The 11,434-nt window shown below is 38.7% G+C and overlaps 2 protein-coding genes across 2 annotated transcripts in view; both read right to left on the bottom strand.

Moving 5' to 3' along the window:
• The window catches only part of tm7sf2 (transmembrane 7 superfamily member 2), a 16,091-nt gene extending 7,472 nt beyond the window's left edge, over positions 1 to 8,619 (bottom strand). The window contains exons 1-10 of the mRNA XM_020600515.1: positions 8,488 to 8,619; positions 7,324 to 7,370; positions 7,142 to 7,224; positions 5,994 to 6,190; positions 5,605 to 5,659; positions 5,022 to 5,216; positions 2,600 to 2,703; positions 916 to 1,035; positions 646 to 814; positions 487 to 567 (exon numbers count right to left, since the gene is read on the bottom strand). Of these exons, the coding sequence (XP_020456171.1) occupies positions 487 to 567; positions 646 to 814; positions 916 to 1,035; positions 2,600 to 2,703; positions 5,022 to 5,216; positions 5,605 to 5,659; positions 5,994 to 6,190; positions 7,142 to 7,214 (994 nt within the window). The 5' untranslated portion in view covers positions 7,215 to 7,224; positions 7,324 to 7,370; positions 8,488 to 8,619. The remainder of the gene's footprint in view (positions 1 to 486; positions 568 to 645; positions 815 to 915; positions 1,036 to 2,599; positions 2,704 to 5,021; positions 5,217 to 5,604; positions 5,660 to 5,993; positions 6,191 to 7,141; positions 7,225 to 7,323; positions 7,371 to 8,487) is intronic.
• An 845-nt stretch (positions 8,620 to 9,464) lies between these two features.
• vps51 (VPS51 subunit of GARP complex) overlaps positions 9,465 to 11,434 on the bottom strand; it is a 6,509-nt gene continuing 4,539 nt past the window's right edge. Inside the window, exons 9-12 of the mRNA XM_020600535.1 lie at positions 11,374 to 11,434; positions 11,134 to 11,255; positions 10,311 to 10,398; positions 9,465 to 10,230 (exon numbers count right to left, since the gene is read on the bottom strand). The exon at positions 11,374 to 11,434 is cut by the window's right edge and continues 36 nt beyond it. Of these exons, the coding sequence (XP_020456191.1) occupies positions 9,970 to 10,230; positions 10,311 to 10,398; positions 11,134 to 11,255; positions 11,374 to 11,434 (532 nt within the window). The 3' untranslated portion in view covers positions 9,465 to 9,969. The remainder of the gene's footprint in view (positions 10,231 to 10,310; positions 10,399 to 11,133; positions 11,256 to 11,373) is intronic.

Below are 11,434 nucleotides of genomic sequence, written 5' to 3'. Positions count from 1 at the left end.
CCCATTGAGCATCTCTGGAGAGACCTGAAAATGGCTGTCCACCAACGTTTACCATCCAACCTGACAGCACTGGAGAGGATCTGCAAGGAGGAATGGCAGAGGATCCCCAAATGCAGGTGTGAACTTGTTGCATCATTCCCAAAAAGACTCATGGCTGTATTAGCTCAAAAGGGTGCTTCTACTAAATACTGAGCAAAGGGTCTGAATACTTATGACCATGTGATATTTCAGTTTTTCTTTTTTAATAAATCTGCAAAAATGTCAAAAATTCTGTGTTTTTCTGTCAATATGGGGTGCTGTGTGTACATTAATGAGGAAAAAATGAACTTAAATGATTTTAGCATATGGCTGCAATATAACAAAGAGTGAAAAATTTAAGGGGGTCTGAATACTTTCCGTACCCACTGTATACTGCATGAGTTGAGATGCATTACTAGAAAGAGGGAATACATGAAAGATTGGTAGAAAATTTGAAAAATAACTAACTTGCAACACTTGAGTGTGTAGGGTCTTGTCTGAACTGGTTTTTCTGTGAGTTGGATTTTCTGAAAATATAATACCCTATACCTGATGGTAAAGAGACAAATGTTAGCATCACCATCTTGGCATGTTGTAGTGTAATGAAAAAACCTGACACACAATTACCGTTCAGTGCAACTATAATTGCTGCTCCCAGTACACTTAGGGCTTGTGGGTGCATGACCAGAAAGGCTGCCTGCAGGCTGTATGTGAAGGGAACCCAGGCCAGGTCTCCAAAGACCAGCATGAAGCCAAAACCATCATGCACAATGTCCATGGTAGTCAGTATAGCCTCCTGTCAGATAAAATATACAAAGGTGCAACACTGAAGCACTCTCAAGCTTTGGTGCCCTAATTTTTAAATGGCTGCTGAACTAAAATGAAACCTCCCCTCACCTCATTCCATAACGCATCTGCCACATACAGCAGCTGGAAACTGTTGACCAGTATCATGCTGAGGGAGGGGGAACCTCGAATCTCCACTTCTCTCATCAACATGCCAAGGTTTATAACCACCTGAGAGAAAAACAGGGGAAGTGAATAATGATTAACATGAACAGTTAGGCAGTCTTTCACCTGCACTCCCCATGTATTGCTAGACTCAGCCTTTGATCAAAAACCAGCATGTCAGGTGAAACGTACCTGTCACAGTGGAGGAGTTTATGAAGGTTGCCATTAGGCTTATAACTAACAACTACTTTATTATTGATTAATTTGCTGATTATTTTCTCAATTATTTTGTTTGCTTGGTCTGTTTATGATCATAGAGGTCAGCGAAAACCAGAAAGCAGTACATTTTTTTTAATCCTAAAAACCAGTAAATTTATTATCAGCAGAGTTGCTTATCAATTTTCTGCCAAATGACTAAACAGCTATATTTTCTCCTTCAAAGTGGTACATGATCAAAACCCAGGTGCTGAAGCTGCATTACATTTTCTCAAAACCTTTTTCAACTAGAAATTGTTTTAAATCAACATTACTTTCTGACATTGGTCTAAATGTCCCTATTTCAGAATCATCAAAACAGTGACCGTGCTACATTACACATCATATAATCAGAATTTTCATGCAATCTGTTCATGAATTTAGCATTCATAAAAACACTTAGAACATGCATTTGGGACATTATCAGCAACTGTAAGATGCTGAATATTAAAAGAGAATAGTTTTAACATTGAGCAGGAAACAGAAATCTCCTACACACTGTCTGTAGCAGGTTGGTGGAAGCTTTTTCTGTCCTCTCCTACGCACATGGCTTTAAATCATTCTGATGTGCAAAGGTTTACTGTAAATACAGAGAAGGGAAAATACTCACAATACAGGACTCATTACAATGCTTTCTGTCTGTTGTTTTTATGACTAGTGAAAATATCAAGAACCTTGTTGTAATTTTTTGGAATTTTTATTTGCAGCTCTCACTGGAAATCTCTATTTGTCTTATTTGGCCAGACACAGATGGTGCAGTGTTGTCCTCCAACAAATCTCTCACTGTGTCAGGTCACCTGGGAGACAAGTTTCTGATTCTGTGTCAAACTCACAGACTGCAAATCATTTTGGATGATTGGAGAACATTGCCACCTGTTGGCCATGTCAGCTTCTCAAGAAAAAAATCATCATCATTGCTAAATAATGTATTCAATAAGCATTCTAAACTATTCAAGAGACTTACAACTAAAGTGAAGGAGCATAAAAGTTGTTTTAAAATTTATGACACATAAGATCTATTATAGACGTATCATCTCTGAGTTTATATAAACACTTTAAACAAATGGTTTTTGACACAATCACAAACATGGAAAATTACAGCCTTGATTTGGTTGTGGTACTTTTTGTAGTTTTTAGTGTTTGAGTATATAGTTTTCTGTTGTGTGAAAAAAGCAACCAGGGTTCAATACATTTTTTGAAATTAAAATGGAAATGTACCAAAGGAAATTCAAAATGAAATTAAAAAACCTGCTACTGGCATTTGGTCAATGATAGTTTCCTAGTTTTGATTTCACCATATGAACCGTTTAACATCATTTTTTCAGTCCCTAGAAATGGGTTTAAAAGAACTGTTCACTTGTGCTGGTCAACTCACCCAACCACTCAGACCCGGTCTGAGCTCACAGAAATATTTAAGGTCAAAGTTTCCAATCCGGGGGTTTAGCTCCCTTCCAATGAAGAAATCATACAGGGGACTTCCTAGGCAGAACACAAGGATCAATACATAAATACTCCAAAACACAACAACACATTATTAAGTGCCTTTAGTATCTATGGGTGCATATTGTGAATAAAAATGTGATTTAGTGCTCAAGGGTTGAAAAGTAGTAGACACTTGGCTACAAAATGTTTCTGGGGAAGCTGGATGCTGTTTCAACTTTAGTTCATGTACAAAGGAGCGCACACAAGGCACAGATTTTGACTGAGTGTTGCCATTTAAATTGAGGTGGAGTTGTCTGTCAGTATGAGAAGTAAAGAGGTGCCATGGAATTGAAGGAGATAATAATAATAAGGCTCCAAAACACAAAAATTTATCAGAGAGATCTCAAAGTCAACAGTTGAGTACACTCTATGAAGATCCATTCAGGAAATCCAGAAAATGACCTGGTAGACTGCAAAGTACAGTTCTAGTGGATGATCAGAAAATCAGAGTCAAACATGATCTCTGGGATGTTTCCCAGTCAACGGTCTGTTCATGACCAGAACCTCTGAGGTTTCACAACAAGATATAAACCCCTGGATAAAGATCACAAAGGCCAAGTTGCAGTTCAAAAACACACATGAAAACAAAGTGGTAGAGTTGTGGAAGAAAGTTTTGTGGACTGAAGAAACAAAAATCAACATATTTGAACAATATTTGAAACATATTAAAGCCCCAAACACTGCTTGAGGTTTCTGGCAGAGATGTTCACTCAGTAATTGACTACCATGAACCTGCAAAGAGTTCCCTGCAGACCTCCTTCTTACATGTCATTAATTCAGGACAAGGCCCCAAATCCTCACGAACAATAACAACCTGGAGTTATAGGCAGCTACCTCCTTATACCTTCAGATGCTACTCTACTGAGAAGTTTTAAGAACCAGTATACTCTGGCTCTTTGAGGAAGTGTTGAATTATGTCTGAAATAACCCATAAAAGCTATGGCACTGGCCACTTATGACCATGTTTGCATTGCACAGTATTTAGCTGACATTGGTTATTTTCTTCATTCTCTTCTTCCCAAAGGTCTGCCGTTTCATCCTCCATCATTCCAGGTGTGATGGGGGAATACAAGTTTACCATCAGCTCCTCCATATACACTTCTTCCTGCACCAGAATAGTTTTTGTCACTAGTGTGCTTTCCTTCGAGTCAAGTAACACTTTTACATCTTTTTCTGACTTGTCTGTTGTCTTTTTGGACTCTGCCTCCTTAAACAGTGGGCATTCTAGCATTTCTTGCAAATACTCGTTATTCCTGTGGGACTTCTGTTTAACGACAGAGACAATCTGTTCAATGATCTCTTGCAGCTCCTCCTGTAAGGTCATTTCTGATGCCAGACAGATGCACCAAAACCCACTGGACAACATTTCATCATTCAGCAGATCAATCATTCTAAACATACAGCCACAGCAACCAGAGAGTGAAGAGGTGGAACATCCTCAACTGGCTGAGTCAGTCTCCTGATCTCAGTCTGATTGAGCTGCTGAAGACCAGACTAAGAACACAGGAGTGTACAGTATATGGATGTTCCACAAGCAGGAGCTGAAGGTGGCTGGGAGAGCATCACTTGGAAGATGCAAAGTGCCTGGTGATGTCAGTGGATCCAGGATTTCAGGCACTGAGTGCAAAGGATTTTGTACAAAATGTTAAATATGATGATTTTCTTTAACCTCTATCCACTGCTGTCCACTTTTTGAATCCCAAAACTCTGGATATTATGTGTTAAATGGATTATATCTCCCATATAGTTCTTTCTATATTGATGTAAACCTACTCAAATTAAATCTCTGACTTAGAACTTTAATGTAGTGTCCAATATTTTATTTCAAATTAAATGTGCTGAAACACAAAGCATGAGGAACTGTAGGAAGTGAAACGTATATTTGTTTATATTGGGAAATAAAAGTATACTTAATTCACTATTGGCAGATCATTTTTGCTATGTACCACTGGGTGTACTGATAATTAACAATGATTGTACTTGAATACTCCAGAAAACTGTGAAAATGTGAGGCCATTGTGTCTGTATGTTCAGATTTTATGAAGTTACAAAATTGTGAGAATCAGGCCTCAAGTGTTTGAAGTCCCCCAAATTATTGTTTTTCAAAGAAAATGTTTAGGCTGCTTTTTGGGGCATTTTATCGCCTCACAAACTGGGCGTACCATACAGCTTACTTGAAAGAGACTGTTCACTTTATGACTGATGCCTGCAGGCTGCTGTAGAGTTTGGCTGTAAGATAATTACCCACTACTAAAATACTAAAATCCTCCAATGAAAAACTAGTTCTTCATTTAATGTGAAACCTCCACTCTCACCTGTGTTTCCCCCCAAAGCAAGAGCATCAGGAGGAGCCCAGAAGGAGCGCATGTAGAGGTAGACAGAGAATAGAAATGACAATGCTATTGCACACACTGCCAGAGGCAACAGCAGCTCAAACAGATACCCCAGAGGAGCTCCGAGCCCCAATAACATCATCAACAGCACACCGCTGATGCATAGGCCATGAAAGCCTGAGGGAGAGAAACAAACAGAAGTAAATGTTATTGCCCGGACTGGTGAAATAAGATGACTGATAGAGGTACCTCCAGATTGTGCCACTTAACTTTAGCTCAAGGTCAGACCAGTCAGAAAGTAGGCGTAGAGGCTTAACTACATGAACATGACTTTTGGGTCACAGCAGGTAATTTCTACAGTGAAATTTTACAAACGTGAAGAAAGAATTTGCACTCAAAATCTGTGCAAAACTGAACAGCTTATCATAATATCATTTAGTCAGTGTGGACACAATCTTAAAAAGAAATTATTCTTTAAAAAAAATCTGCTATGTATTGTAGCTGTCATGTTTCACTAATCAGTATTATGAAAGCATATTGCTGTCCCCTCCAAACCCATCAATACCATTTATTGGATACTTGAGGCGCGTTCCATCACTCAGCACTAAACCTTCAGATACCTGCAAGGAAATAAACTCAGGTTGAATCTGAATAAAACGCATACATTGTCTCTGTATATATTAATCACTGGAACAGAGCCACGGGCTTGGTGAGAACATGTACTATTTTGTTTAGTTATTTCTATTATTATTTTACCAATATATGAATCCACTACAGTAATAAAATATATGCAAAATGAAATGATCAAATTGATGTTTGCCATTAACTGTGTTCTACTATTATTTAACAGAAAAAACCCTGCAAATTTAAAAATAAAAAACTATTATTATTGACATGTTTATCACCGCAGCTGGTCAAATTTAACCTTAAACCATGCTGATGAACATGTTATACCTTTCCTAATGGCATCTTATAGAGGAGGGCATGCACAGCGATCCAGCCCAGCACAAGCACAGGGGCCAGCAGGTCCCACAGCCGGGCAGTGGTGGGGAGGGGAGGAGGCCACTGGAGCACACTGGCCTCAGGAGATTGACTCACACAGATCAGGAATAGCACAGTCAGCGGAAGGAAGATGGGAATGCATATGGCACCTAAGAGACAAATACAAAAATGTCTCACATCTGACTAGTGAGACTATCTAACGTACTGTACTGCATTGTAATGTACGTATTGCAAATGTATACCAATAAATAATTAAAGCATGACATCATGTAGTAGTAAAACAGATTAGTATGGGTGCAATATACTTGTGGTTTAGTTCAACACCATCAGATCTGAAGTCTGTGGGGAGCTTCACTATTGTTCAAAACATGGCTTTACTTTAACAACTGGAAAGCAAATTGGATCAATTAAAGAACCACAGCAGATAATGAAGCACCACCAGTGTGCTCACACAAACACACACACAAACTTGCACATATACAGAAGCTATTAGGTTTTTGTGCTTTCATTTCATGTCAAGTCTACAATGACAAATGTGACTTGGTGGTTGTGATGATTCTCTATTAGGACTGCAATAAACAGTCCTGTGGAGTTCATGCTGTGATCTTCACTGCAATTCATCATCTTATTATTGAAGCTGCTATCTTATGATTAGTCAAAAAGACACACCTGGTGTCAGCAACTTTGGAAAACAACAAATGTCTTAATGTATCACAATTAGTAAATTAGTGTAAATATGATCTTTTAGCTATTAACATCAATATCATGTATTGCTTCCTTTTATAAAATGAACTTTTACTGTGTTCTCTAAATACATGCAACTCTAACATGTTTCACTTGAAGTTTATCTTTGATTTACAGTAGTTACAAAAAGCAGCGCTTCCCTATAAGAAACACAAAGTAATAAAAATATAACTGCCTTTCACCATTTGTGAGCAAATGACAAGTGCATGACCAGAATGAAAGAAAAAGTTCATTTATTTTGTGCAGCAAATGTGATGGCTATGCAAGTTTGATACACAATGGTGGCCATGCTAAAGGCAAAATGGAAATGGAAACATCCTGATGCAGGCTCCATAAGACAGCTCACTATTACTCACCCAGGGTTCCTCCAAATTCCTTCTCTGTGTCATGTAAGGATCTGTGTTTGAGTGTTTGACTGTTCGACTTCATTCCTGTTCTCCTGTAAAAAATATCAGGGTTGACATATTTCAGACAAAATACAGATATTTAGGGAACAAATAAATAGTGACAATTAGATGATAAAACCAATTAGTTAAACCTGACAGGAGGAATGCCACGTAATGGAGCCTTTGGATGATGTTGAGCCTGTAACAAAAGCCATAATACACTTTGTAGAATGAACTTTATCAGTAAGAAAAATCCTTAGAAGAATCTGCAGTCACATTTATAGCAAACTCTGACTCTTATATAGTATATAGCATCCAGTGCTTCTAGGATATAAATGGTGCCAGTGTAACTTTTAACCTCAGCACAATGTAAGTCTAATTACAGATGAATAAATCCTTTCTACGAGAAGCAGTGCAAAGCCATTAACAAGCATTTGTACTTAGGTACAACCTTGACATATCTGTACTTTACTTACAGTATTTCCAATTTTTGCTATAGGTACCATATACTTTTAATTCGACTACATAACATCTTACGTCATCAGTAACTGATTTTAAATGCTGCACAAAATACTATGATCATCATGGTGTATTAGATTCAGGGGCCCTAAATACACATGCAGGTGCTTTCAATCACTGTGGCTAATTAGACCTCCTCAGATTAGAGATTAAATGAAAAGTCACCAAACTGCGTTTACTCATAACAATGATGAAGATACAACAGGAGAATAAGAGCGACACCAACTGACCCAGTTCATCAAATCCAGTCGTTCAAACTAGCTTCACTCCAGCAGCTCCATACCTTTGGATACATCAGTAATAATCTACTGATGTTAATGTAATATAGTTAGAACTTTGAAAGTTTTAGGTAAAGTTATTGGAAATACTTCTGCCACTTTAGAAGAATTTAAAATTGAAGACATTTACTTGTTGCAGTATTTTATATAATAGTATTTCTTCTTTTACTTAAAATATCTGAGTAGCCTACTTCTTCCACCACTGGTCAAAGGAAAAACTACCCTGCATATATTAAAATGATATTAAGGAAGTTTTTTAAACATTTGCTATTACGTTGTAACGTCGTGTTGTACCGCTGCCATAGTACATAACCGAGTCATCGTGCACACGTCAAGCTGCTGTGTCCATACTGTGACAGGTCTGTTATGAAACATGATATAAAGGTGGTTTGTCATGTTCTTTTACCTGGTAATGCGAAATTTAACTGAACACGGGAGAAATAAAAGCGTTGCAGTAAAATACGGTTCTGTACAGTTGCAAGGTGTTAGTCTTGAAATACGTTAGATATAGAGTCTTACCAGCGTAAAACACGAGGGTGGACTCCGTAAGGATTAATGTAATTAATTTAACTCTGTTGCATCCATCCAGTGATCCGCACATGGAAACGCCCCCGACCCACTTTTGTTTTTTAGCAGGACGTAATCTCTCGACCAATCAGATCCATCAGCGGTCATCAGTAGAGGGTGGGGAGAAAAGGTTCCAGCTAATCAAACGAGCTCTTCAGGTGGCGACAGTCAGCTATACACGACAGGGAAGGACGATGGTCGCAAGATGTTGTGAAATACACCTGAATTACACTGTTGAAGTTAAAAGGCATTTACAAGCTATCAACACGGAAACTACCACTGAAATATTCTATCAAGGGTGGAAGTAAATCTGATGTTTCACCAAATAAAAACAAAATAAAAATACAGTTACAAATAGCTTAAAGGTCCTGCATTGTTCTTCTTCTTCGGCTGTTCCTGTTAGGGGTCACACAGCGAATCATCAGTTCCCACCGAAATGACTAACCGCACGTTAAACTTGGCATGTTTTACGCCGGATGCCCTTCCGGACCTAAGATGCATGTCTTTGGACTGTGGGAGGAAGCTGGAGTACCCGGAGAGAACATGCAAACCCCGCACAGAAAGGCACCAGGTCGGGGCTCGAACCTGGAACCTTCTTGCTGTGGGGCAACAGCGATAACCACCGTGCCGCCCAAAAGTACTGCCTGGTTGCTTCTGAATTTCTCACCACGCTCAATAAAGTTTTATGAATATACTGTTTTATTCATCTGATTCTGAAAAGTTGATAGCGACTAAAGTAACCAAATAAATGTTGTGGAGTAAAAAGTACATTTGCCTCTGAAATGAAGTCAAATAAAGTAACCAATCTAGAAACTGTACTCAAGTACAGTACTTGAGTTAATGTACTTGTATACTTTCCACCACTGCTGCCTGTGTTATGTTTGACCGTTTCAGCACAACTCCTCTGGTTTTGTAAAGGAAGAAGCACATTTTGACTGTGACATTTGCGTGTATTTATTGAAGACATTTAAACCATTCCTACAGACACAGTAAGACATGCACAGAAAACAGACATGCTACAAGTCTGTTGCAGTTACCTTAGTGTTAGACATGAATTGCATAATGAGACAATTTAGTAATACATGAGATTTCCACTAGAGACAACTTTTCTCTTTAGTCATTCATGTTCCTTATTCAGATTAAACATATTTACGTCAAGGGGAACACATGCTAAAGGGTTTAGCTTGTATCATGTATAAATAATGTTGTCTTCCTCTCTTTGATGATAGGGCATCCAGTGTATTCATTGCTGTTTAGTTAACTTATGACAGGAGTACTGAGATGAATCTAATAAAAAAAATGGATATTTAACAGTAACTGGGTAACAGAAGAGTGTTTAAACTGGATGCACTACTCCAGCATTTACGGTAATTCTGTCTGTATCTGTGATACTGTGCTTTGTGTGGACCACCTGCCTGTGCTGCACTCTGAGCATTAACCTCGTTCACAGATTACCTCAATCACACTCTGCTCCATAGGTGCAGGATCCAGGCAGCGGTGGGCAGAGCTCCCCACTATCTCATCCAGCATGAAGTGGACGAGGTTCTCATCGGAAACAAAGCGCCACAAGTACATCTGCAAGTAGTGGCAGTCAACCTGGATCTGCTGCAGCCCATAGCGTCCAAAAGTGCGCAGGCGGACACACTCCAGGAATGTCTTTAAACTGATTTTTATGATTCCTGTAATCACAGAGACCTGGGACAGTGGAGGTGGATGTGAGAGAGGTCTCTAGACTATAATCAATATTTAACAGCATGACAAAGATCTGCACTCACTTTGTTAAACTCCACTGAGCTGAAGATGTCAATCCTCTCAGAAAACAGCTTGTGTATGTTACTTAGTAGATTGGTATCCATGGGAGCACTGAGGGAGACAAATCAGTAAATTAACAATTTAAGTATTAACCTTATTCTTATGATTAAAGACTCCTCAATTAACAATACCCCCTGCAATGAATGTGAAGGAGATAATACAGATTAGCTGCCCATGCCCGTTTATATGCCTGTCACTATACACTGTATTTTAATAAGCCACATCATTGGACTTTATGCCCTGAATTAATTTCTTATAAAACAAACTGTAGATCATCTGATATTAAAATGTTTAATTATCCTGGATGTTGTGGCAAAACCTCTGCCCCACTGTAACTCTGCATTAGTCAATCTGTCATATCAACAGAGCTCTAAACCTTCATGTACACATATTCAGCTAAAAAACAGTTTCAGCCACAAAAAGGACATTTACACATTGGAAACTTTGGACTTGTACAATAAAAACATATGTTTGGGCTTCTATATATTATTAAATTAAGGCTTAATACACAGTAATAAAGAGGAAACCATAGAATATGTTGGTGCAATAAAAATCAACTTCGTGCTGGTGACAACATAAAGTGAGTGAAGTGACAGAGCTGCCTTTAGATTTAGGAAACTATGCATTGCACATATCAGAGAAATGAGAGTCAAAGTCAAGGTCAGACACATGCAAGTGCAACACAACACAGCAACTAAGTGCAGGACTTCAGTATTTAAAATATGACTCTCAAATAAACAAGGCCGCCAGAGGACTCTTCCCTGTCTCCGTATGCAGCTCATTTACCTGGGAGTGTAGCTGGCAGCATAGCGAGCTTGCTGCCTGGAGCTGCTATAGACAGAGAACGTCCTTTTGCTGGAGTCGCTGCTGTGCGCTTTCCTCACACCTTCTTCATATAAAAGACCCACCTATGGTAGAATACACACTATTCATAAGAGATCCTGTTTGCACATGCTGTTGAGAACACAATGTCAGGTCTTGAAGACATAACACATGTAACAACACTGCGATCATCCAAAGTGTCACCTGCACATCAATTGAGGTGGTGTCCTCTACTACTCTCTTCATCACAGCACGGACATTTCGT

The sequence above is a fragment of the Monopterus albus genome, unplaced genomic scaffold, assembly GCF_001952655.1.
Source record: "Monopterus albus unplaced genomic scaffold, M_albus_1.0 scaffold47.1, whole genome shotgun sequence".
NCBI lineage: Eukaryota > Metazoa > Chordata > Actinopteri > Synbranchiformes > Synbranchidae > Monopterus > Monopterus albus.
Note: the sequence above shows the minus strand (reverse complement) of the source record. Positions and strands in the feature narration are given on the sequence as shown.